This window comes from Lutjanus erythropterus, chromosome 11 (genome assembly GCF_056507025.1).
Source record: "Lutjanus erythropterus isolate fLutEry1 chromosome 11, fLutEry1.hap2, whole genome shotgun sequence".
In the NCBI taxonomy this organism is placed as follows: Eukaryota; Metazoa; Chordata; class Actinopteri; order Lutjaniformes; family Lutjanidae; genus Lutjanus; species Lutjanus erythropterus.
In genome coordinates this window covers 7,463,102-7,489,281 of record NC_139327.1, presented here as the reverse complement: position 1 = coordinate 7,489,281, position 26,180 = coordinate 7,463,102, and the positions used below count along the sequence as shown (strand labels likewise).

The 26,180-nt window shown below is 39.6% G+C and overlaps 1 protein-coding gene across 2 annotated transcripts in view; it reads right to left on the bottom strand.

Moving 5' to 3' along the window:
- LOC146318632 (protein turtle homolog B-like) overlaps nucleotides 1–26,180 on the bottom strand; it is a 194,099-nt gene that overhangs the window by 123,842 nt on the left and 44,077 nt on the right. For both annotated transcript variants that reach the window (XM_084730666.1, XM_084730665.1), the window contains exons 2-3: nucleotides 23,567–23,758; nucleotides 1,132–1,278 (exon numbers count right to left, since the gene is read on the bottom strand). In XM_084730666.1, coding sequence (XP_084586792.1) covers nucleotides 1,132–1,278; nucleotides 23,567–23,758 — 339 coding nt within the window. The remainder of the gene's footprint in view (nucleotides 1–1,131; nucleotides 1,279–23,566; nucleotides 23,759–26,180) is intronic.

Sequence of the window (26,180 nt, the reverse complement as noted above, 5' to 3'; positions counted from 1 at the left end):
TCCAAAAGCTGCCACATCAAAATTTGACCCCAAAAAGACGCCATTTACACCATGTTTTTAGCCTTAATGTCTGTAGCCTCTAAAACTGGATCCTCATGCACACTCCTGAAGCAGGTACACAGGCTCTCGCCCAAGCGGCGCAACACGAGATATACGAGATCTCGCAACACCTTCACGTCTGTGTTTACATGCTTCCTGGAAGCGACTCAGACAACAGAGAGAGATCTGCTCAGAAATAGTGACTTGTTACATGCACAGTTGACTTCGCAAACTTTCAACAAGGAAGAAAATGTCTGAGGACTTCGACATAGAAGAGGAACATTTCTTTGCTGCAGTCGCGCTGCTTGGGCGAGAGCCTGTGTACCTGCTTCAAGTGTGTGTACCTGGATCAGGTCTGAGAGGCTACAGTTGACATTTAGGCAAAAACATGGTGTAAATGGCGTCTTTTTGGGTGAAATTTTAAAGTCGTGGCTTACGGACACTTGGATTACACCACACGAGCAGCATGGAGACATTTTGGGTTTTTTTGTGCTCTTTTTTTTTTTTTTACATTTTAGAACTTGTCACCATTCACTTCAATTGCACTGGATTTGGCTGCAATGCTGTTTTCTGCTGAAGCTCCGGGAGTGTTTTGTGAACTGGAGATCTTCACCCATCCTCACATCAGCACAGGGGTGAGGAGATATTGAGTGAAATTTCATTTTTGGGTGAACCATCATTTTACAGACTTTTATACAGTATGGAGAGTGTAGCAAGATACACCACAAAACAATGAATGCCTCAAAAATGAAAGACTCAGAGTACCCATAATAAAGTCCTCACTGCTACACTGCTTAGCTTACTACACGCTGGTAGACTGGTACTGCTGCTTCTCCAAACTGGGGTTGCGTCAGCCACCATCTACTACAGGTAATGCACTGACTGTGGATAAGTACCTCATACAATCCAACTCATAAACTCTGAACTATCCCTTTAACCCTTGACCTTGAGGTTACTGGACAGTATCCCTACCCAGATGACCACTGTGTGAAACTCTGGTATTCGTGCCCAGAAAAAAAGAACTTTCTCTCCATCTTTTAACTCTGACGCTCACAGTGAACTGGATTAATAATGCATGCTGATGGTACTTACCGTTGACGGTTAGATGCACCCAGCTGCCATTGTGGAAGGTGTCATACTGCTGCTCCAGCATCAGCACCTTGCACTCATACCAGCCCTGGTCGTCTGAGCGCACATTCTCTATCCGCAGGGAGGACTTGCCGTGCAGAGTGGCCCGGCCTGGTCGACAGAGACGGAGATGAAGTGTCAGCAGGAAAGGGACACAGAGAGGTGAGAAGGACGGGTGGATTGAATTTAATGAAGGAAATGAAGGGAGGGAAGGAACAGGTGAGAGAGAAATGAATAAAGAGAAGAAGACGAGAGGAACGCCAGATGAATGCTAAAGAGAAAATCAACCTTTGAAGAGTTGGGACATAAATATGCAGGGAGTGCACTGCTGTGTGTTAGCGGAGGTGTCTCAGGGTGACATCACACTGCAAACAGCCTGTTTCTAAACAGTCACTGCTGCACTGTTTGAGGGATATTTTAGATCATTTGAAGTAATTCCAATTTTTTGGTTACAATTTATTCTGAGGCCTAATATATAAATAATTATGCACAATTTATATGATGTTTTGGTTTGCTTTAATTTCTTAAATTTCTAAACTTGCCCTGTGCCAGAAAACATCCTTGTTCTAGATAAGAATTCACTTCAAACAATTTAAAAATGTATTAAAAGCCTTCAGAATATATAACTAACAATACCTACTGATGATATAGGTATAAAATTGTGCTATTATAATCATACTTTTTTAATGAAAATGCTGGGCCTTTAAAGTTGTGTCCCAGATTTCCATCAACACCATCAAATTTTTACAAAAACTTGATTTTATCAGACATAAAAAGGTTTGGCTATGCCCTAAGGACCCCTGTCTCACTTCCTGGTTTAAAAAAAGAACGAATACTGCTCAAGCACTGGTGAGCTCTCTATTTTTCAAGAAATTCATCAAATAATATTACTATTAGATGTGTCTCAACCATAACACATCAACACTGAAGCCCTTCTAAATCAAAGCTAACTAAGAAATGTGTTTTAAAAATGTGTATTTTGATTAGCATTAAGAGAACTCTGATCAACTTTAAAAATACAATGGCTGCTCACTACAACTATGCTGTGAAATGTAAAAAGTGTAACATTTTGTTACATTTTCGGTCTGATGGTGTTGATATCTACATTAAATCAAAAATTAATCACTTAGAGGTTGACCCGTCACAAGGTTTAATTAAATTCGATCTGTGAAAATAAATTTTCTAAGCATAATTGGAGGGTAAAAATCAAACCCCCTTCAAAATAAGGTTTTGTACCAGTTTTCAATAATGAGTGACAAACCAGTAACATTTCTGAGGAATATCAATTAGGTTTCTGGTCTCAGCGTAGCACAGAAATGGCTTTTATTAGTTGATTAATGGTGCTGCTTGCCCGCTTCTGGGACTCACTCAATTTTTGGTTGATCTGACCTCTGCATTTGATACGATTGACCACGAAATTCCTATTAATCGCCTTGAAAGCTGTGTCAGGATTAAAGACACTGCCCCAGACTGGTTTTTCGTCCTACCTCTCTGACATATTCTCCTCATCTCCATCCCCAATCTCAGGTCGTGTTTCCAAGGACTCAATTCTTGGCCTGATATTATTTTCTATTTATATGCTTATGGGTAAAATAACCCACAGATATAATTTTAATTTTCACTGTTAAGCGTAATATACACAAATTTCACTATTCTTGAGAACTGGGACTTGACCGTATTTTGAGGGGATTTCTATTTTTACTCTTTAATTATTCTGGAAAATATATTTCAAAAGATCAAACTCTTGACTATTAAACCTTGTAACGGGCCAACTTCCTTGTGAATAATTTTTTTTTAATTAAATGTAGACTCTGTGAGATGGAAAACATGGTTGACATGTTACAGAGTTGACAAAATGTTATATTTTTCCATTTCACAGCAGTCACAGTCAGCCATTTTATTTTTTACAGTTGCTCAAAGTTCTCTTAATGCTAATCAAAATATATATTTTAAACCATGATTCTTATTTGGCTTTGACTTAGAAGAGCTGCAGAGTTGACATGTTATGGTTTAGACACATCTGATCATATTATTTAATGAATTTGTCAAAAAATAGAAAGTTTACCTTTGCTTGAGCACTATTCCTGCCTTTTTATAAACCAGGAAGTAAAACAGAGGAGCTTAAGGTACATCTAACCCTTTTAATGCCTGATTAAATCATGTTTTTGTGAAAATATGATGGAGTTGACAAAAGGGCCACCATTTTCATTACTAAATCGATTTTAAAGAAGAAGACATCCTTTATTAATCCCCATGGGGAAATTACATTTTTCACTCTGTTGTAATTTTGTATATACATACATACACAGGCCCAAAATACACACACATACACAAACAGGACCTATAGACATGAGAGATGACAGAGCGAGGGGGCTGCACACACACATGTATACATATAGTCAGGCGCTCTGAGCAGTTAGGGGTTAGGGCACCTCTCCAGCTACCAGTCCACACGACAGACTGAGCTACAGTCGCCCCAAACAAAACAAACATTATAATATTTTTATACCTATGTTATCAGTAGATATTGTTAGTTTTAGTCTTCTCCAAACCCTGACTATGGATAAGTTCCTCATGAAACCCCACTTGAAATAATCCGACCTATCCCTGTGCAACACAACATCAGAGTGGGACACCAACTGCAGTTGTATATGGACAGTGAAATCTGTCACTTAAGCCTCAGCGCAACGGAGATGTCCTCATCTCCATGTGTGCGGCGGTCTATTTTGGAGACGCACTGAGGCAAGGACAGGTCATTACTTCCTTTGAGGAGTGGGAAGTGGCCAACATGACAACAGAGGACCCTCAGGGTTACACAGGAGCTACAAACTGTCACAACAGATATCAGCGTTTTGACTTGGCGAGCACGGAGTCAGGAATAGCTGCATTTTACTTTTACAGATCAAAAGCTAAAAGGGGTGGGGTGGGGGGATTGATGATGTTGCTGCGGGCAATCTGGCAACTGGATCATAACAGATGGCAACTGGCAATAAGGGCTATACAAAGGGCTTTCAGGGAGCACAGGACAGCTCAAAAACGTCAGCATTATCAAAGCCGGCTATCCCTCATTAATCCCCTCACTCGCCCGATCCTCTCCACTTTGAGGGTATTCCTGACTAATTTTTTGTTTGCCTTCCTAAATCCCCTCTGCAGCATGACACACCAGGTAAATACATCAGCTGCACTGGCGGCTGTCTCCCTGAGTTAAGGTAGACAGTCAAAGTGATGTTTGTTCCCTCGCCTGTGTGTGTGTGTGTGTGTGTGTGTGTGTGTGTGTGTGTGTGTGTGTGTGTGTGTATGTGTGAGTATGTGTGTGTCCTGGTTAGGCTATTTATATATCAGATTATATTTGTCCAGCTTCCAACCATGTCTGTCTCCTCTCTTGGCTGGCTGGAAGGACTTGAGAATGTTACAGAGTGTGAGGTATGTATTTAATACACTGTATACAGTATCTCCTCCACTATCCACTCCTGTGTTTGTTCTCACACTACCTGCCCTTTGATTCCACTTCCATTTCTCTTAGTCTGAGGGTACACAAGCTGTCCAAACAGTACTGGATGTCCTTTTTGGACGTGATGTATTTAAGCGAAAAAGTTAATGACCAAGAAATCATGCCTGAGTATGTCTGCATAAACACAGGGTTCAACTCTAACCACCATTTACTGTCTGAAAGCATAGCGGCACTTCATTTTCACATGCGGCCCTCACTTTGAATAACCCTGTGAATGTTTAATTAATGTGTTTAATAAGACAGAAAATTGCAGAAATTAAAGAAAAATAATTTTCAAACTTGACTTCATGTAGAGCTGAACAATTCTGAAAAAATATCTAACTGCGATGAATTTGACTACTTAGAGGTAATGATCATTTTTACATCATTATTCTTATTTTGATTGCAAAAATGTTGAAATGACTCTGGTGTGAATTTTTTTTTTTTTTTTTTGCAAGAATCTGTACCAGTGATTTGTAGGACAGGACATCTCTGCCTCATGACATTCATTCATTTGAAAGTTTTTTGACACACATTTTGCCTGCACCTCCTGTGATTTGAAAATTAAGAAAGCCATATGGCGATTTTGATAAAATTTTGATTAACTGTGCAGTCCTAGTGCCAGGGCGCTGTTTCAAAAAGCAGCTTTAGTAAAAAATGAGTTTGTTAAGCCCGAGATGGAGGAAACTCTGGGTTTTAAGCTTCAGAAAGAGAGATAATTTAACCTCTGGGGCAGCGGTTGTGGGAACTGACTGTGAAGCTAATCTGTCATGTTAGCTGGAAGGTTTTCTTCAACAAACTCCATGTTTCTCTCTGACTCCTCCCACCCACGGAGCCTGAAGCAGCTGTCTGACGCCCCCTGTTTCATTTCCTCATTCATACAGCTGTATTAATGTGTGTGTGCTTGGATATATCAAAGAACATGATCAGTGTTCATTAACTGGCAAAAGCTACAATCATGGTCAATCAGTGATCAGTGTAAAGACACAGACTCATCCTGAGCTTAGAATAAAATGTACACCAAAATATTTATGGTACATTACTGAAGTAATCACTGTTTAAACAAACACGAATCTGTCTGAAACTTGAGACACATCAAGAAGACACTGATCAATGAACAATAAACTGTCATATTATGATCAGACGCACTGATGGAACATTCCTATCATGGTTTTCATATGTGGGAGATGATCTGACTATGTCTGAGAGAGGATGAGTGTGTTGCAGCTGAAATGACTTACAACTGGACTAAATGCAGCATAAAAGTGAGATTTTTAATAGATGATTGTGTAATGCAATGTACAGTAGCTTTTAAGTCAACTCTAAACTGATCTTACACACAGGGGACATGGACCAGCTGGAGTGAAGAAATGTAACAGCCCCCTCGCTCATGGCGAAAACTATAAACCAGCACAAAAATGACAACTACAGCATAAACCACCATGTTCGCAACAAACACAAAACCCACACTGACAAAAAGTAACATTTGTATTTCGGATCATTTTTTGGAACAGCAAACTTAAACTCTGAGCAATGCATGATGGGAAATGAGGGCTGTCTCTCAATGCTATCTGCAGCACATGTGAATGTCACAAGCCAGAACCCTACAGCTACAACCTTTTCAGTCGATTTTTATTACCTATTTTTAATGAAGAAGAAGAATTTATCCACTCTATTTTGAATTTAACTGCCGACTTTTAATTTAACCACTTAATTTATTGAATTGAACCACTTTATTTATTACATTTAACCACCTTAATTTGAATTTAGCCACTTAATTTATTGCCTTTTTTATTGAATTTAATCACTTTATTAAATTTGACCACATTAAGTTGAGTCTCACCAATTCATGTAGACTCACAGATAACAAGGTTAAACAAAAACTATCATACTGGTGAGCTGGCCTGTCTTTTTTTGTGAACAATTTCCTGCAGATGGTGTTTGCGCTAATTATTTCACTTGACACCATTTCTGTTGTTGTCTCAGATGTCGATGGTGCACCTGAACCACACCTGTTGAATGACTGGCTGTTCATGTGTCACTCGTAGATTCATTATCAAGTGATATGATAGGCTGTTTATGAGCCAGGGCATAACATTAATTTAATTTTATAAAATGCATTCAAGCCATAACATTTTATTAACTATTTTCTTATTGCTATCGGTAAAGTCTCTATTGCAGTTACATGTCAGCCTTCATTTTTAATATGAGCACTAAACAAGCTCTCTAGATGGTGAAAACAACTGGATGTGAACCAAACACAGTCAACATCAACTGGCAGAAGTTTTTATCATCAAACTGAAGGTCAGTTTCAGTCTCACGAGACACCTTACACCAAGAATAAACACAATCATCAAGGAAACAGAGCTCTGGTGTAGGTATAGTATCGGCAGATATCCAATTTCAGGTATCAGAATCAGATCAGCATTGGAAAAAAGTGGATCAGTGCATCTCTAGTATTTCTAGCTTACAAAATATACAATATAATAAAAGTCATGATGTTTTTACCATGTACTCAAATAATGAAGCATGATTTATGTTTGAACTCTACCTTAGGCATCATGTTGGCATTGGCCCAGTGGTGTAAGATGGACTGAAAAATCTTTACTTGGTGCTTTTTTTAATTGCTGTAACCACCGAAGTGCAAAGTCTAGACAAAAAAATGGAAAAATACAAAAAAAAGGAACAAAATCTTTCAAGTTATCATTAAGGACACTAATCTCAAATGAACACAAAGCAAAACAACCAACAGCAGGCCCCTGACTAAAGCGCTCTGGCACACGCTGCCTTTCCAGGCTTAAGCTGTACTCTCGAGAACAGGCCCCATATCCCCGGCTTTATACTGGAAGTCCCTCCTATGAGACAAACCACAGTGAATTAAAATCAATCAACCAACATATGCCATATTAAAACATTTCTGTGCACATCAGCACATCACTCAATCTATCCTGACACAGAAATGTCACGATTGCATACTTATTTGGGCCTCTAAAAGAGCATTTATGCAGTATTAACAAAAACACCCCTCTGCACTGGCTCCCGTATGGTACATTCTGGGTCGCCCCCCCTCTATAAATGTCTTTGGACTCTCCCTCATCTGGTTTGACAGTCGGACCAGACCATCCTGCATGAAGGGCTTGTCATCAGATGGATGGAAACAAACAAAACTCTTGGTAACTCAAGAATATCCCAGTAAATGACCACAGAGTTGAACTACTGTGGGTTTCTTGGTGGTATTTCTCAAAACTGAATGTAATTAGTGCTAAAATGTACAGCACAACAAGCTGAAATCATTTAGGCTAATTGTTAGCTACTGCTAGCTTACTATGCTAATGCCAGTGCCTGCCTGAAAGTGTGTTTCTTGACGGTATTTCTCACAGCTGTTGTAATTACTGTTAATATGTATAGCACAGCAAGCTGCAATGATGTAACTGGTAGCTAATGCTAGCTTACATGTTCATGCTATTGCTAGCCTTAAAGACTTGGAATGATACTTGAACACTGGGGAAGTAGTGCAACAATAGTGTTAGCATAGCACAACACAAGTAGCAACAATCCTATCAGCCGGCAAGATGTAATTAAAATTTAGAATAGTTTGTTCCCTGGCTGTTTGTAAGAGATGTGTACAACCTACTTATTAGAGAGCATGAGGTAACCCCCTGACACAGCCTATCAAAAATAAGTACATCAAGTCCAAGTCAAAATAAAAAACTGCGCAGCTGTTCAAGGTCCAGGAGGAAATGAGTAGTATCAATAGTACAGGAGATTTTAACAGTAGAAAAATTAACCCTCTATAGTACAGTGTTGCCTCTAGGTAACATATCCATTTCGGTCCCTTTACACTCACACAACATATCCTCAATTATGGTGCAGTACTTTAAAAAGAGACTCTCCCTCCACAAAAATGGTTTAAAATGTCTTTTTCTTCAATATATATCATTCATGACAGCCATACCGGTATTGGTATGACAGCCATAAAGGCTCTGCAACACTAAAATTTCTGTAATGTACAGCTTAATTTACATGTTCTTTTCTTTTCTTTCTTGCAACATTTCAAAAGTTCCCATCAAGTTTGTTTGAAAGTTAGATGGGTACATGGCAACCATCTGATCATGAAGTAAAAGTACAGTAACAGCTGGGAAACATCAGTCAAGTTTTACCATATTTTTCATTGCACAACTAATCTGTAAATTATAAAAGATGAACCCCATACATGTCTGATTATTGAACAGCTTCTGTTTTTTTTTCTTCTGTTTTTTACATTTAGTATAATCAGCATCATGGAAAGTCCAGCTGCTGTGGCTGCCAGCAGTTCCTGTTCACACTGCAGACAGCAGTCAGCTGGAACACTTTGATTCTCAAGACAAAGTCTGAATGTGATGAAGGTACGTATGGACTTTTATCCTCTATGGATATCAGGGATCATACCACCACTGTGAATGGTGATGAGCGCAGGCCCTTGTAGCAGTGTGTGTTTAATACCTGTGTGTTTGGATTTGACTGACTTATGACTGAAAAGAAGTCATGTGGCATTTGTGGCAAATTATGTCAATCTGGTGACAGCTCTGTAGGGAAAACAAATATTATGACAACAATTCAGATGCTGTTCCTATTCGTTCAGAGTATAATATCCAGACCATGTTCATATCATATTGTACATGTACAGGCTACTTTCTGCACTGTCTTTTGGAAACTGGTTATTGTATTCTTGGACAATGCATAGAACATCTTTATTGTATACTGTCATTGTAAATAGTGTTCCTAAATTACTTTGCATTACAGCTGTTCCTATTCAAGAACAGAAGTATATATAAGCATATCAAAAATATAAGAATAGAAATAGAAATCTGAGTATGTAAAAATATTAAAAAGGAAATCTGTGCATTATATGACTATAAACAACAATACAGACAAAATTAGAAGTAAAGACGTGTAAAAATATGTCAACAATATGTACTTAAGTGGTAGACATGAATTGCATAGAACAACAATAATGCTGAAGATGGAGGATATGGGATAAGTGTGTTAGGATGAATGAGTATTATAAATAAGAGTATATGTTGGTTTAAATGGACAGTATAATTAAATAAGTGCAGTAATGATGTCAGTGTAACCAGTGTGTAGTGCACTAAATATTAAACTGAATTATTTCACACAGTTACCATATTGTTAGATCAGTACTGCACAGATGAAGATATAAATGAAATATAAATAATAATTGGCTTCTGTTGAGTTGGATATATTAGTGACAAATAAATAAGTAGCTTCTGAAGCCCTGACACAAAACACAGTCAGAGGTCATGATGAAGAAACATCTCATCAGGTCAGCCAAAGATATCTTCAGGGTTACAGTACTGTTATCTACTGTACATCGCTTAATTTCTGTACAAAATGAAGATTCATGCTGCCAATTCAAAGGGTGACTAATTAACGAAACCAGATGTCTGAATAATCTGATACATCATTTTTGAGATCAGCAGCAAAAGTAACAGAGCTGTTAATAAGGACAGAAATAAGGAAAGTAGGCTAGATCAATTTTTGCTGCCTTTTATAGTATCTATATACAGAAAACAATACATCCTGCAAGCACTGCTCACAATATATCAAACAATGTCATATAGCACAACCCCGATAATGAGGTATATTATATTTACCACCAGTTGCTGACATGGCCTCCATGCTCTGTGCCCTCTAAAGTCACATCCTGCTCAATTACCTCAGAAAATCCCCAGTGTTGAGTCAAAACAACCTCAGAGGTGTGATGCTTTCTGTTCGCTCTGTGCAGTGTTCACTGAAGCTGCATACATTTCACACCTCTGACAGCCAGAAAGTGTCAAGCTATTCTGGAGTACATAAATGCAAGTTTTTTTTCCCTCTTCTTTTCACATCAGTAAGTTATTTGCCTGGCAGGCTGTACTTATGTAAAAAGATATTACCGGGTTTTAAGGCAAGTAAACACAGGTTGGAGAAAAAGCAGAGGAGTTATTATAGTCGATGTGATATTATGCGTATTAAATGCATCAATTATCTGACAGGAGGTACACCGCTTTTGTTTTTTAGTTCGGTAATTTTAACTTTTCAACACCAACTGCATTGTCTACTTAATTTAAAGGCGTAGGCTGGTGTTATTCTATACTTTTGTTATTTTCAATAAATCCTATAAAGAACGACCAAACCACAGAAGTGTTAGTGTGTCTCTCAATATTTTCTGTCCTCTCTTCCCTGTCTGTGGCTCTTGTTTCAAGCCCATTTAATTGGTTCCTTCTGAAGATATAAATCTATACAAAACGACTTTTTTACAAAAGGCTCGGTGTGTATTCATAGTAATGAAGGAAGACGTCACCCAGTGTAACACTGTGGCTCACTGATGTGTTTAATAGTTTTTGAAGAAAACTGGAGCTCTAAGGCACAGAGGAATAAGATATTATCAGGCTCAAAGACAATACTCGTTAGAAGGGGTGGGTTTCAATAGTCTGTTTCATTCTGGACCTGGTTCCAAGTAAAATACCTGGATCCATTAAGCTCTGCAGCCCACAATTCCCTTGTGAAATCTTTCATTCATGATCTTAGATAGTCTCTTTGTTTCTGAAACCACTGGCATCTGCAAAGACTGCAGTCTCTGCAGCTGTAGCACAGGCTCCCGGTGAGGACCAAACACCGCTTCCCACTGAAGCAAAAAGAAAAAACAACTCAGGACAGGGTTAATGAATGTAACACAGCAGAGACCAAATATGTGGTGAAAGCCCTACACCCTTTGAGCACAGCAGAGACTTCGAAGTTTGGGTGCAAGTCTAAGTGAAGTGCAAACTTTGTAACTAAGATGGCTTCATTCCCCACCAAAGAAACCTAAAAATCAAACAATAAAAAGATGTTCAACCCTTTCCTTTTTAGATCAGTTGGATAACTTAATTGTTGGTGGGGTTCAATACAAACTGTGGCCCCTGGTTAAGTTAATAAAATGGAAGCAGGAGTTTAATCAACAGAGAACCTTCACTCTCAAAAGAGCATTTTTTGGCACCCAAAAAAATCTTTGGCATCCATAGACATAGAGAGACTCAAGATTACTGTAAAAATTTTGAGGAAAAGACTCTGAGCCCTAGATGTAGGCTATGTTGCACATTTTATTACAAACCAGAGAGAGGCAAAAGAGCCACATGCCACTTTCTGCTGACCCCTGACCTCTGACACATCTAAAGACCTGATTTACTGCAGTGTGTTTTGTCAACTAGCTGAGAAGTCTCACTAGTTGATCAGCTCTAGGGAAACACCACATCACAATTCATGTCAACTCAAGTGTCACAGTTAAGGAAGAATGTGTTAACTTGTGTTAAATTGCCCCTCTCTGTGTTGACTTTACTTCACTTTACGTTTGGGTTACCAACAATGTATTCTGGCCACCAAATTTAGATGTTTGGTGGCCGCTGCTTAAGAATATTAGCGTCTATCCCTGGTGGCTTTTGAGCTCTTCATGAGATTGTTGGCAACAAGAAAAATGAAGGCCTCACCCTTTAATCGCATGATCTTCCATGTACCACACGATGCCACAAGCAGTTCCTAATATATTTTACTTTCCTTTTCTTTTTTTAATTTTCAATACATTTCCACTCCTGTGTAGTAATCCTGGCATCACACAGCACCAACTAAAGTGGAAGAGGAACGAGGAAGAAGGTCCAGTTATCACGGCAATATTGTTTCAAGATAGAAGTCTGATTCAGATTATTTTGTACTGAAGCTGCTGATATATTGACTATAGTTTGCACAGTGTTCAATATTCTGGTCTGGTATTAATGACTGCTTTGCAATTATGCACACTTTGCAAAGTTATCCAGTGGGCCGGATTGGGCCCTTTGGTGGGCTGGTTGTGGCCCACAGGCTGTACGTTTGACACCCTCGCATGTCTTTCATTCGTTCTCCCTCATTAACTGTTCTGCAAATTCAATTCCTGACCATCTCGCTAACTTTGTCATCTGTTAGGTAATGACTTCTCAACTTGATCTACTAATGAGAGGACCTCTCTTAAGCACATTAGTTATTAGCACTTCTGAGAATGAGGATTAACATAGACATATGTAGAAATGTCATTTCAACCACGTCTCACTTTCTTCCTTCCCTCTGTAGACTGAAATGCAGGATTTGCCTCTCACAAGTGTTACTGTAAATGCTGCAGATGTACAGAGCAGGCTGACTACATTATGCCAGCACTTTAGAAGATCCCTCACTGTAAAACCTTCAGTCCATTGTGGAGACAGTAAAGCTGTCATACAGATGGCTTTAGTGTGGCTAAGTATGTTCTCATCAAAACTGTCCTTGTGCCAGCCTTTTACATTTGAAGAACAAATGATGTCATCGCCCTGCAATCCAGCCCTTCACATTATCTTCTCAAACTATAGCAAAGATGAGTGAGCCTACACAGAGCACGATTCACAGCACAGCCCGTCGGCACTCCTTATTTAAGAAAACTTAAACAATGCGCAAAAACTACATTCACTATCTCTTTGAGAATATTCCAATTAGGTCTATACTTTCTCTTTTCTTCCCTGGAGAGCAGTGACAGTGTGTCAGCATGTTGGTATTAAGCCCTGCGGAGGTATTTCTCTGTTAAATCTTCTAATTACACACAATTTATTGGCAGGGTTGTTTCTCAGGCGCACTCAAATGCTTCAGGGAGGAGCCCCAATTTTTCACAGGCCAGCAATCCTCTTCACAAGTTATGATCACCAAGAGAAATGTGGTCACAGGCTGTCCGTAGGAACTGTACCAGGGTGGTTGCCAGGTAAAAGGTTAATGTACTATTACTCTTCCTACTAACACAAAGCACTTTCAGTTTAGAGGATAATATAACTGTCATAACTCAAAATAGTCTTTTTCTTCTTTTCACATCACTATAAAATGATGCCATAATCAGGAGACCTCATCTCTTTATGCAGTGTTTTATAATACTATGTTAATTCTCCATATGCACAGAGGGAATCATAAACATGAAGTATGTGTACAGAAGTCTTGGATAAGGTTTATAATAATATTGAACGTATCATACTGACACAATGATAATAAGAGGTCAGACAATTAAAGAGACTAATGTGATAATGAGTCTACAGCAGCTCAGGGGGTTGTACTTCCTTGGGCTAAATGTTAGAGTGCTCACAATGACACTGCTACAAATGCTGATGTTTAGTAAGTGTAGCAGTGCACAATGTTTGACTTCAAGTTTAGTCATGTTAAGATCTGATGATTTGCAATGAACGCACGTACAGCTGGGGCTGACGTTTTGCAGGTATCTGATCATAATTGAGGGCGCTAGATTAAAATGAATCACCAAAGTTATTACAAATCACAATGGAATCATTTCACTACAAACCAAAAATCAACCTCATGGTGAAAGTAGAGGAAAATTCATTAAGGTCAGTATATTATCTGGGAAAGATGAGTATCTGTATCAATGCATGGGAATGCATCCAGTAGTTGTTGAGATATTCCAGTCTTGTCCAACTAACCTACCGACCAACAGCAGTGTACCTTGCATGGCTAAGGATCCACACTGAATTGTTTTGTTTCTGAGGAGAGAGCATCTGCAGCCGTACACAGCCACCCAGAGGTTATCTAGAGGCCATCTTTTTAGAACGGCCACTCTGAGCATGTTGTGTAGGAAATTTTTCAGGAAGGCACTGTGTTTATTTTGCTGTTTTCATGTTCACTTTCAGCTGAAATGACTTACTATTAGTGAAAACCTAACATTTCTGGATTTTGAGCTTAAAATAAAAGCTTTTAGATAGCAAAATATCGGGGGACCTGTATTGTGTCGAATTTCTAGGAAATGGCATGTGGTTAACGTTCTATAGCTGCTTCACTCAAGATGAGCCTGTATCACACCAAGTCAGCACATCTTCTGGTTGTTGCTCACAGTAAAAAATGTCAAACAAATAATAAAAACCAAAGGAGCGAAGCTAGACTGTGCAAAAAGGCAGCCATAGGAACCTTCAAGATATTGTTGTCACAGAAACAAAACCCACATGCAGCGTTTTTACCACACAGACGCTTCATCCCAGCATTCTGCAGAACCCTGCTAGCGCCTTTCTGCCAGAAAAAAAAAAAAAAAACTATGTTGACTGGAGCCCTTATCTTAACATCTGACCAGGACCAAACGCAGCCTTCAAGACAGTGGCCAGTTTAACAGGAAATAGAGTAGAGAGGTGGTTTTCTTGCTAGGTTTGTCTCCTGGCACCCCAGGCCTTGGTCAGCTAATTAGGCAGCTAGCTCCATGGCTAACCAAGCTAACTAGCTGCAGCCAGATACAGATAACATCAGACAGCAGTTAGCCTACTTTAGCAGCAATTACACTAGCTAACCCGTCCATCAGCTAACTCTGTTAGCTACATCCCTTTGATACTGCACTCTGGTACTGTCGTCAAACTGGTCTTATAACAATTAATGACATCTTTTTGACAAGCCCAAATGGTAGCACTTAAGTTGAAGTTCAGGAAATTATTCACAGTGTCAATGTCAAAACCAACTACACATGAGAGCATAATGTAATGGTTAAACATAAAGCAGTTTCCTTAAGTCATGTCAAGTTGTCAGAACAGACATTGACAAGTCATGTTGTCTTGGTTAATGTCAAGTTGTCATAATAAAGACATCTTAAACAATGTCAACTTTGCATTAAAAAATATGCAGTTGATTGAATGGCTCTTAATTACATTGTTATGACAGTGTAATTACAATCTTATGCACACCCCTTCAAATAAGCTGCTGAAATGCTATGACAGCAGCTTATATGTATCCCACAGCTGTTTACAACCAGACAAACTTTCCAATTATTTTGCCAAGGTCAGCCGGAGAAGCTGTGGTTGGGCAATCACAGCTGTAATGTCCGGCTAGCTTTACACAAAAGCTCCTGGAAACAACAAATGTTCCTGCTGGTGTCCTTTGTGCTGGTAATGTAAACCCATGAAGGTTTAATGCTGCGTGGCATGATACAAATAGTTATGTGCCACCTCCGTCTCTCTGTTTATTTTCCTCCTAGTTATTGCAATGTACACAAAGGACTGCAAGTGTCAGTAAAAAGAATGTTTTTCTATAGTGGTGATGGTGTATGCACCTCAGATACCTTCAAAGAGTCTTTAAAAAAATACAAGTATAGTCTTAGGATGCTGAAATCTCTGCAGTGGGTATACTATTTACTATTCCAACAATTTATTCCAACAAGCAGAAAAATGACACACAGCTTTTATGTAAATTTCATGCTTAAGTAAGAACTACTATTGACTGAGGTGAGAAGTCACTGAAGGGCTTTGGTGGCATTTAAAAGAACTCTCCATGCGCTCTCTGGCCTTGTTTTGTATTTATTCTTCATTAACGGCTTTCAGTGGCAATTATGTAATTATCACACACAAAGCCCATTGTGGGCAAACTTCATTAAAGCCAAAAGCAATCTTTTCCATTGTTGAATTAAGCTGAGCAAAACCCCACAACAGTAATTAATCATTTTAAAGAGCATTCCTTTTAACAGGGAATATATACCTCCTCAAACAAACATGACAAGATATGTGAGAGCTCCTTGGACGTGTGACTAAAATGAGAGAACACAAAAGACTATGCAAAGGTTACAGAAATTAATACAAACAAGAAGATATATTGGATCGTGTTTAAAGGGACAGTACATCTTTTCCCCCTGTCCTATAAGTGCTATTTATCCATCTAGATTTTTGGCTTCAGTTGCAGTGAAGAGTTTTGGAGATATCAGCTGTAGAGATGTTTGCCTTCTCTCCAGTATAATGGAACTAAATGGCTCTTGGCATGTGGTGCTCAAAGCACCAAAAAATGCATTTGCATCTCTTTCCAAAAATCATGACTTGGTTACTCCAGAGAATCCACAGACCTTGTGAACAGTTTCATGTAGGAACTACTTCCTTTTTAATAGAAAAGATTGTATTTCTGGTAAATTCTAAAGAAGTTCCGGTAGATTCTACCACAGAAAGGAAGCAGTTCTGAATTTTTAAATATATTTTTGGTGCTTTTAAGCAGCACAAGCAGAGTTCCTTTTAGTTCCATTAAATTTGAGAAAAGGCAGACATCTCTTTGGCCCATAACTCTGCAACTTACACCAAAAAAAGTCTAGATGGATATACAGCACTACAGGCCAGGGTACAGTTGAGCGGTATGTTAAAATTTTCCAAACGATGACCATCAGGCCATCTATCGGCAACTGGCGATATCTTCATCCACCTTCCCACCACCTGCCATCCTCTTAGATCTCAACTGGGAAAGACATGCAAGCGGTGAATTCACTACGTTACACATGCTGCGTATGTCATCATTGTGTCCAATAAACAAAATAAACTTTCAAAGTGTCAAGAAATTAAATATTCTCACACTAATTTTCCTTTTAAAAGGATAAATGCAACCATACACCTTCTAAATTCAAGTTTCTTTCTTTACCAAACAAAGATGAACTTAATTGGCTCGTTACATCCTCAGATAATTCACTTCATTCAAACTTGACAGAAAAATATGTAAAACTCACCAAAAGCATTTTTGTTAGCCTGCCCACTCTTCCAACAAGCACCAACTCTGGTTTGGTTGAATTAAATCCTTAATTTAGCTTGTGAAAAGCGTGCAAAGAGTCTAATTCTGCAGGCTGTTTATCTCTCACTCCTCTCCCAGCTCAGCGCACTCATGGCCTGAAAGTGGATGTGTTCTGAGCTGCTGGATGAGAGCGCCACGCGGAGCAGCAGCTGTCACTCTGCACACCATTACATTAGCAAAATAAAAATGACAAATATCGCCCCAAAAATCGTCCCAGAAAAGCAACCGTCGATGGATTCAGCCCATCGTCAACAGACAATATATGCATCCAATCGCCCAACCCTAGGTCAGGAGAAATTTTGATTTTTGGGTTAACTGTCCCTTCTAAAATCAATTTAAAATATTTTCTATTGATTGGTCTGCGACAGTAGAGAATGTAGATTTCATAAACAGGTCAAAATTCTCATTTAAATCGTTGTGTCTGAGTGGAACACATCGTATATAACTTCCCATCCTGAAGTGTGTCCATACAATAATTTTATATGTCAAAATAACAGAACCCTAAGGCAGCAAAGCAGCAGTCAGCAGGGCTTTTATTCATTGAAGTAATTATGACACAAGTCCAGCTGTTCCTCCAGTCCTGCTCTGTTCAGTCAGTGGAGCCCCACTTCATGTCTCCTCTATCAGCTTCCTGCAGTCAACACATGGCAGTGTGTCACAGAGCTCCACTCCTCATGACTGGCGTTAACTGTGATAACATAAGAGGACTCGCCTTTGGCACAGGCTGCGTTTTCAACTTTGCATGAGGTTGCTTCTGGTGCTGTGAGTTGACTTGTTACTGATGCAATAGTGCTCATCAAAGGCAGTGCAACTGATACACTGGTTGCACAGATCCTCATACATGTACTTCATACTTAAGGTCCAGTGTGTAAGATTTACAGGGATTTATTGTCTGCATATGGTTTTCATCAGTGTATAATCACCTGAAAATAACAACTGTTGTGTTTTCTTTACCTCAAAATGAGCCCTTTATATTTACAGAGGGCGCAGGTCTTCTATGGAGGCAGCACACTGATTTATAAACAAGATCTAAATGATCTGTTGGAGGTGGGCCTTCATAGAGCTGGGCATTGATTAGGGCTTAATCACAATATTATCAAAATTGCAATATAGCCAAGTGTAATATCTAGATCTCAGAAGTGGAATCGAATCGCAATTCTTAAAAAAGGAAAAATGTGTGAGAAAACAGCATTATACTGAGGTACTGTAGTGCTGTAGAAATGCAAAAAAAACAAACAAATGATACCCAAACCTACCAAACATTTGCATTTTTCTCAGCCACCATTAGTTCTCCTACATACTTCGAAGGGGAGGGTGAGGCAAGGTGTTTGCAGTCTGGAAATTCACTGTTTTATGATGAAATATTGTGCACTGGTCCTTTAATTGCCTGCCATTAGTGTGAATCCAACTGAACATTTGCTTGTATTTGTTTTAAAAGAAGACCAGCGAAGGGAGTTACAGTTAAATCTGAGTCCAAAATATTTTGGAGAACTCTGACAGATGAAGGACAAAGCAGATTTATTAGCTTCAGGAAATGTCTGCTGGGGCAAGTCATTTTAAAATGTCACCATTCTTCTGGACCAGTCTGGAGATCTTCCAGGATGATAGGCAACATTCAACAATGTAATCTGGGACCACTTCCTGCTATTTCTTTATTTTTTTTCCTCTGTCCCCCTATTTCCAGTTTCATCTTAAATTTCTATTGCTTTCTTCCTGCTCGACTATCACTGTGTCCATCTCTCCCTCTCTACACTTTCTCATGGAAATGTTTTATATTTGCTCCGCCTCCTCTGCTCTGCAGATGTTTTGTCCCTCTTCCTCTCTATAAAAGAATAAGACAACGGCGTGTTTGAGACCAAGGGCAGACGGATGTCTAGGAAACGGTGGCCCTGTGGTCGGCACGACTCATTAACCCTCGACATCATCCTGATCTAAAGAGGGCACAATGTAAGCCTCTATGTATCTCAGCAGCTTTGACTGTGACCTGTGACTTGGCTCCATGATGTAACATCATGGTCACACTGAGGCACAGTGGGAGGTTGGTCTTCTACTGCATCAGATTATAGAACTTCAGATATTTCAGAGCTTCACTTTGAAACACAGATGAATAGATGGACCAAAGCCAGTGAAGTGTTTCTTAGGACTGAAAAATGCAAGAGGAAAACAACAAGAGTCCAAGCAGGAGTTGCTGTGCATAGTCCCTCAACACCCGTCAAATGTATGTAATTTAGGGCTTGGGTAATATATCTTAAAAATATCTAAATATTCCACAATATATATCTGGATATATGCATTTTCTTTAAAAAAAAAAAAAAAACACACTGTTCCAAATAGTGTAAACATATAATGAACTTAGAGATGCACCGACTGCAATTTTCTTGGCCGATTCCAATTTCAGATTTTTTTTTACAATCTGACCAGACAGTTCCGATTTTGGCCGATTTCAATTTTGTTTTTCTAAGAGCTATAATTGACAGAATACACAAGCATTTTTGTGTTTTTTCTTTTATGTAAATTTTAACTTGATGTTCATAATAAAACAACAACTATTAAATAACTTTTACATTTTCCGAGTTACAGCAAGATTATTTGCTACAGTTAAGCTTTGCAGTGAGAAAAACAGAAGAAGTTAAATGAGTCTGAATGAGAAAATGTTTAAGGAGACATCAACATCAACACAGGTTGTTTATTCTTCAGCCAGAGCAGGAGGTGAGATTTTAAGAGATTGTGAACAGTAGTCTGTTGCTGGCTAACGCTAGAATGAAACGCCAGACAGTTCATCATTGTTCGTTGACAGCTCCAGCTGCTCAGCTGCTCTGTCTCCTTATCGACCGTCTTCTCTTTATCCTGTTCTTGGAATCTGTCGCTAACAGCAACTTCACCACAAGCATGTGTCTGAGTGTGTGGGCCTGTGACCAGTGCTGTTGTGGTTGTGATGTCACTGTCTGTGTAGCTGCACGCATGAGGTGACCATCGTGCAGAGCATGAGTGTAAATATGACGAGTACAAAATTGGATCAGGGCTGGTCACGCTGAAAACCGGATGGTTCCAGGCTCTGGTCAGTCGATCTGTGCATCCCTAGATAAACATCTAGAATATGATTTATTGCTGTAGATTAAACTACCCAACAGTTTATAAAGTAGTTCACATGAGCTCAACCTTAAACATCTACAGCAGTAAAATGCAACATACACATTAATGCAGCAGTAATATTAATCCAAAAACATCAGATATAATAATAAAACACTAACAGGGACCATTTTGTTGCACAATGAGTAATGCTACATTTACTTTTGACTCCCTTTTGCCTTAATATTGACATGCTTTTACCTTAATAAAGTTTAGAATCTTCAAGGAGAATTTTCAACATGGAGTATTAGTACTTTTGTTTAAATACTGGACATGAATTGCCCACCCACTGCACCTGTGTGTTACCAGCTGAGCATTCCCCTTGAAGGAAGGTGGGCTTGTGAGTAACCTGTGTGACGGCGGTCTGGAGGGGTCTGTTGTGAAAGTGAGTTAGCTAGTTAGCTGCTATGATTCAAGCTAAAGACAGTTAAAACAGGCTAAAACCTGCAACCTAGAGGTCTTCAGTTTTTACCTTTAACCTTGAGTTAATCAGCAATGGGTGAGGATTGGGTGGGGAAAATATCAAATATAACTGTATTCCTTTCTATAAAATTAATCAACATTTCATATTTGATGTTGTTCATGTCATGTTCTGGCTGTATTCTAGCTACAGGCTGTGAACATTAATAAGGCCGAACATGTTATCCTCAGCTTGGGGCCCAACAGACGACACAGGCTGGTGAGACTGTTGCAGCGTTCAGAGACTCTGGGTTACAGTCGTATCCTCCTGCTCTTTTTTGCTGTAGTCAGGATTCTGTAACTCTAACCGTGGCTTCTGTAGCTCAGCAGGCTTTCCTGTCAGGTGTTTGTGCTCAGTGATCTAATCAATGAAGACAAAGTGTGTGAGGATGCAGAAAGATTATACAAAGCTTCTGTATTTTTGACACAATCCTCGACACTGTCAGACTGCTTCTCTTCCTGCTGCAGCAGGCAGCCAGGATGTAAAGGACACTTCAAAAAGAAACCTTTCCTGTATCCGATGCAGACGGTGGCCAATCAATCAACCGCCTTTCAAAAAGATGTGGAGATTACTATCTGCCATAGTAATGGCATAATGTGTCTAATTAGATTCTTAGTGGCAGTGTTCTTTTTAATTACAGGTTATCAGGTTCATTCTAATTAGAATTAAAACTGTGATACATTGTTACTAAAAAGTATTTAATTTTTGTAGTTTTAAGTTTCTTAAAAAGGGCGATTAAAGATTCTGACTGCTTGTACTATGCAGAAGGCAAAAGACAACATTATCTCAGTCGTGAGACGCAACATCGGATGCAGGTGACAAAATAAATTGTCTGTCCGCAATTGGCCGAGACCATCGCTGGCTGGGGGACTTTGGCATTTTCATGGGGCAGTTTTTGTCATTTTATTTTGTTAATTTAATGGTCTGCTGAGTGAGAGCCAGTACTCCATGATGCCTTCTCATTCAGCGTCACAGTACACACCCACTGAGTGAGAGGAAAACAGCCTGGGAGAGCCAGACTATTTTCACATCTAACACAGTGAAGTAAGGGTTTATTTTGACCAAAACAGAGTTGGTGATTGTTGGAAAAGTCTAACGAAGACAGTCGGGGTGAGATTTACACTGTTCTTCTGTTGAGTGTGACTAAAGTATGTTTTACGATAAATTAAAGAGGCAATTGAACTCATCACATGTGGATTCCATAGGTGTACAATTGTATCTTTCTGTTTATTAAGGGAAAAAGGCGTAAAAATGTTTAATTTCTTGACCCTTTGTGAGTTTATTTTGTTTACTGGATGCAGCAAACTCACTCTTCCACACATCTCACAATTAAGAGGTAAGGGGGATTTATATAATAATTGATTGATTATTGATAGAATAGTATACAATAGGGGTAGGACAAGACAAGCATGTTGCTTCTTCCTACTCCTTTTCGGACAACAAGTTTTGTCTGAGAATATAATCCAGGTTTTTTGCTGGGTCCGGCCAGGTCTGCAGCTTCCTGTGACATTACCTGCTGCAGACGTCCTCACTGAGCAGATGGGACAACTTGATGTAGTGGAATGATTTTAGACCAGTGTAAAAGTTACTTCTGGGGACCAAAATGTCCCAATAGCAAACTGACTGCTCCATATGAAGAGTCTCAGTTGACTGAGGGGTCTCCAAGTGATGATTCGAATCTTCGCCTTTCAGGGAGCAGCCCTAAATGACACTGATCATCGGTTCAGAAAGTGCAAATATTTTATCCTCAAATTCTCGAGGTACGCTGTCTCGTTCCTGATCCTGACCGATCCTGACATCCCTGTCCTGGTTAACAAAGGTTGTGTCACCTTTGATTTCGTGTCTGTCAGGGCTCAGATGATTGGTGATGACATACCTGAGGAGATCAAGGCACTCATCTCATGCCTCATCTTCTTTTAAATCCCTATTAAAAAACACTCCGCAGTTCAAGTTCATAGTCTGCTTTTGTTTTGAACTGGTTTAATGAAAAATACTTTTTGAAAAGTGAGGCATAAGAATAGCTCTTTCTTATTATTAGATGTTAGTGGTAGTGGCTAATTTGCAGGGATTTGTGTGGCGTTTTGTTTTTCTTTATTTTCCAGTGGCCAGTGAAATTTGAAGCGGTCACCTGCAAGTGTGTCTGAAGCTGTATCTGTGTGGTTGCCATCACAACCTTAAGACAAAAATAAAATAGTTTCATCTCTTGTGATCATTAAATTGTTATGCACTTTAACGCTTGAGATTATCCAAAACGTTTGTGAATGCTAGTTTCACTGACTCCTCCTCACGCTGGGGAAACTCGTTTAATTTGTTATGACATGAATGAATGCATGATAAAAGCTCTTTGAATCAAACACACAGCAGAAGAGGGGGATTATTTCTGGAATTTAATGATCAGAGGGAAGGAAATCAAAAGCAGGCAAGGGGAAAATCCCTCTCACCTCTCCGACAAACTTCACCTTGAGCACAACACATAAATAATCTGAGGTGGAAAGAGCCGCTGCCTCCAAAGGAAATGTCATCTCATTAAAGCTGTCTGCATTAGTTAGTAAACATATTTATTACAGTCTACACTGGAAAGCAGACCACTGATCAAAGAAACCGCTGTCAAGGAGGTGATGGTTTAATGTCTTTGTTTAAACCCCTTCACCAAAACAGACGGTGAAAGACAAACCGAGAGCGAGGAGAAGCAGAAGCATGATTCTGTGAATCAAGCTGGAGGAAAAGCAACTCACCGGCGTATTCCGGGTCCACATGAGGAGGGTAGAAACGAAAGTTGATGAAAAAGGGGATGGGCATTCCATACTTGAACCACTCCACCACATAGGGCTGGCCGTTCAGGGGGTGGGACACGTCGCATCCCAGGATGACGTTCTCTCCTGCACGTGCCGTCACAAACTGGGGCTCCTCTCGCACTCCGTGGGCACCTGCAGCGTAACAGCAGCCACCGGTTAGACAGATCAGTACTCAACTGTGAGCTTGTGGCTCAACGCCTGTATCAAGCCTACACACTTGAGCAGCAGGTTACAGTGTAAAGAAAAACAATGCAATGCAAAGTCAATATTTAAGCTTCGGTATTCACTGTTTAAATGTGCAATTGCCTGTCAGCATTTCATACAATTACATTTAGAGCTCATAGTAATGTCTGTATAATAATAATGTAACCGCAGAACAAACACATGGGCAGACAAATGTGATCAGCTATTTTCATACAGACCATTGCAGGGTTCAACCTTAATGCTTTTTTCACTTGCCCGATCGGCAAGTAGGTCAGGGATCTACTTGCCCGAAGTCAATTTTTACTTGCCCCTGTACATTTTTTATTTATTTATTAGAGTTTACAAAATAACAGCAAAGACTTACAGTAATTGACATCACTAATCTAGAGATGCAAAAAGCTGGTTAAAAATGTCCAGGGCGATGTCCTTAAATGTCTTATTTCGTCAGTCCAAAACCAATGATATTCACTTTAATATGACAATAAACTGAGAAAATATATTTGAGAGGCTGAAAACAGCATTTTTTAGCCATTTATTGATGAAAATTTACACTCATGATTGATTGAATATCAAAATAGCGAGTGAGTTGGCAGATTTAGTTGCTCAACTTGGCATTTTATTTGCCCAAGGCAAGCGGGCAGTCCTTACTGTTGAGCCCTGTATTGTCAGTAAAAATGACAAATTATTTTTGAGGGTTTTCAGAATAACACTTTTTAGGTGTCGACTGCAACTCCTACACCAACTTTCTACTATTGTCCAGTCAATCAAGAACAACGGCAACAGTTTGCAAATAAGTGCTTTGCTTCAAGGAAGAGTTTGACATTGTGGGAAATAAATGTATTGGCTTTCTGACAGAGAGTTACAAATAGATGAGAGGATCAACACTATTCTACACATCAGCGCACTAAAGATGAAATAAAAGCCAGCAGCTGATTGGCTTATCTTAGCATGAAGACTGGAAACAGAGTGAAACAGCTAGCTGACAATTTGCTTTCTAATGTTGTTATGTTCAGGACTGTTTCTAATCTTTATGCAAAGCTACAGTAAGCTATTTGGCTGATGGCTGTAGCTTCTAGAGCTAAGAAAGTGTATTAGACATAAAAAAAAATAAGCATATTTTCCAAATGTCAAACTACTCCTTCAGAGGCACTGGACAGCAGTCTGATATTTGAGCCAGAACAAAAACACCTGCTCATGTCCAGCCTGTTTTTTTTTTCTTGAGCCAGTGCCGAGACTCCATTCCTCACCTCCCATTGACAAGCTTTCCTTCTCTAATCTTTAGGCTATCGTGGCAATCAGTCAATTTGAAGTAAACAACAACACAGGCGTTTGGTAAGCTGATTCCACTAGTTTAACAGAAATGCCACAGCGCACATTAGAGATGGTTCAGATTAGAAAGAAATATGGCCGGAGGGTCTTTAGAAAGCAATAGAGTTTCACCCAGGTAGTGAGTGTTGGTGCGTGATAACACCAACATGTGCTAAGCTCCAAGTTCCATCACTCAGCACAGCAAAGGCTGCCAGTGACAAATCCAATACGTAGCCAAGGCCAGTGGGTTGGAGAAGGCAAGATTAATGGCACACGCGGACACATGAATGTGATTTATCTCGACTGAATCTTTTTCATCTAATTCGTCTGACAGAACGTGGGCAGACGAAAACATGAAAGGGGTGATGTGGCAGTAATGCACCCAATGTTCGGTGATGCTTTAACCTTTAACCTTTTGCAAAAAGACTTCACTCTTTTAGCTCCGTGATGGAGCAGTCCCCAGTGAAACTGTGTGTCTGTGGGCTAGCTGCTGAATGGCCACATCGATCCCAGGCTAATTACTATGTAGCTTGGCTTTATGAGCGGAAACCCGGTGTGGTAGCATTTTACCAGTTGATACAGCTAATCAGATGTACTCACTGCTCGTTCCTCTGTGGCCTGTAAGGAAGCCCAGGCAGGGAGCTAGGTTCTTCTGCAAACAGACAATGGCCTACTGCCTGCACTGCCTCATTAGTGAGAGCAAACAGTGTAAGGCCAACCAACAGGACTTCATCCATTACATCTGCAAATAGCCAAGGCAAGGACGAATCACCAGTTTTGGTGTAATATTCTGTAGAAAAGCGTAGCGTAAATGTGAATCAGTAAAATGTGAACAAGTGGAAGAGACCGCGTGGGGACTGGAACCGTGAACTTTCAGCCCGGGCAGCTTGTGTTCTCCACCTCCAGTGGAGATTGTTGAGAGCGAAAATGACGTGAACCAAGTTTTTAAAAAGGCTTTGTCATTTTCTTCTTTCAGCACACATCTAGCAAAGCCATCTCCACTGCGAGCCTTCTGCTCACTGTCGTCAACAGCATGGAAAAA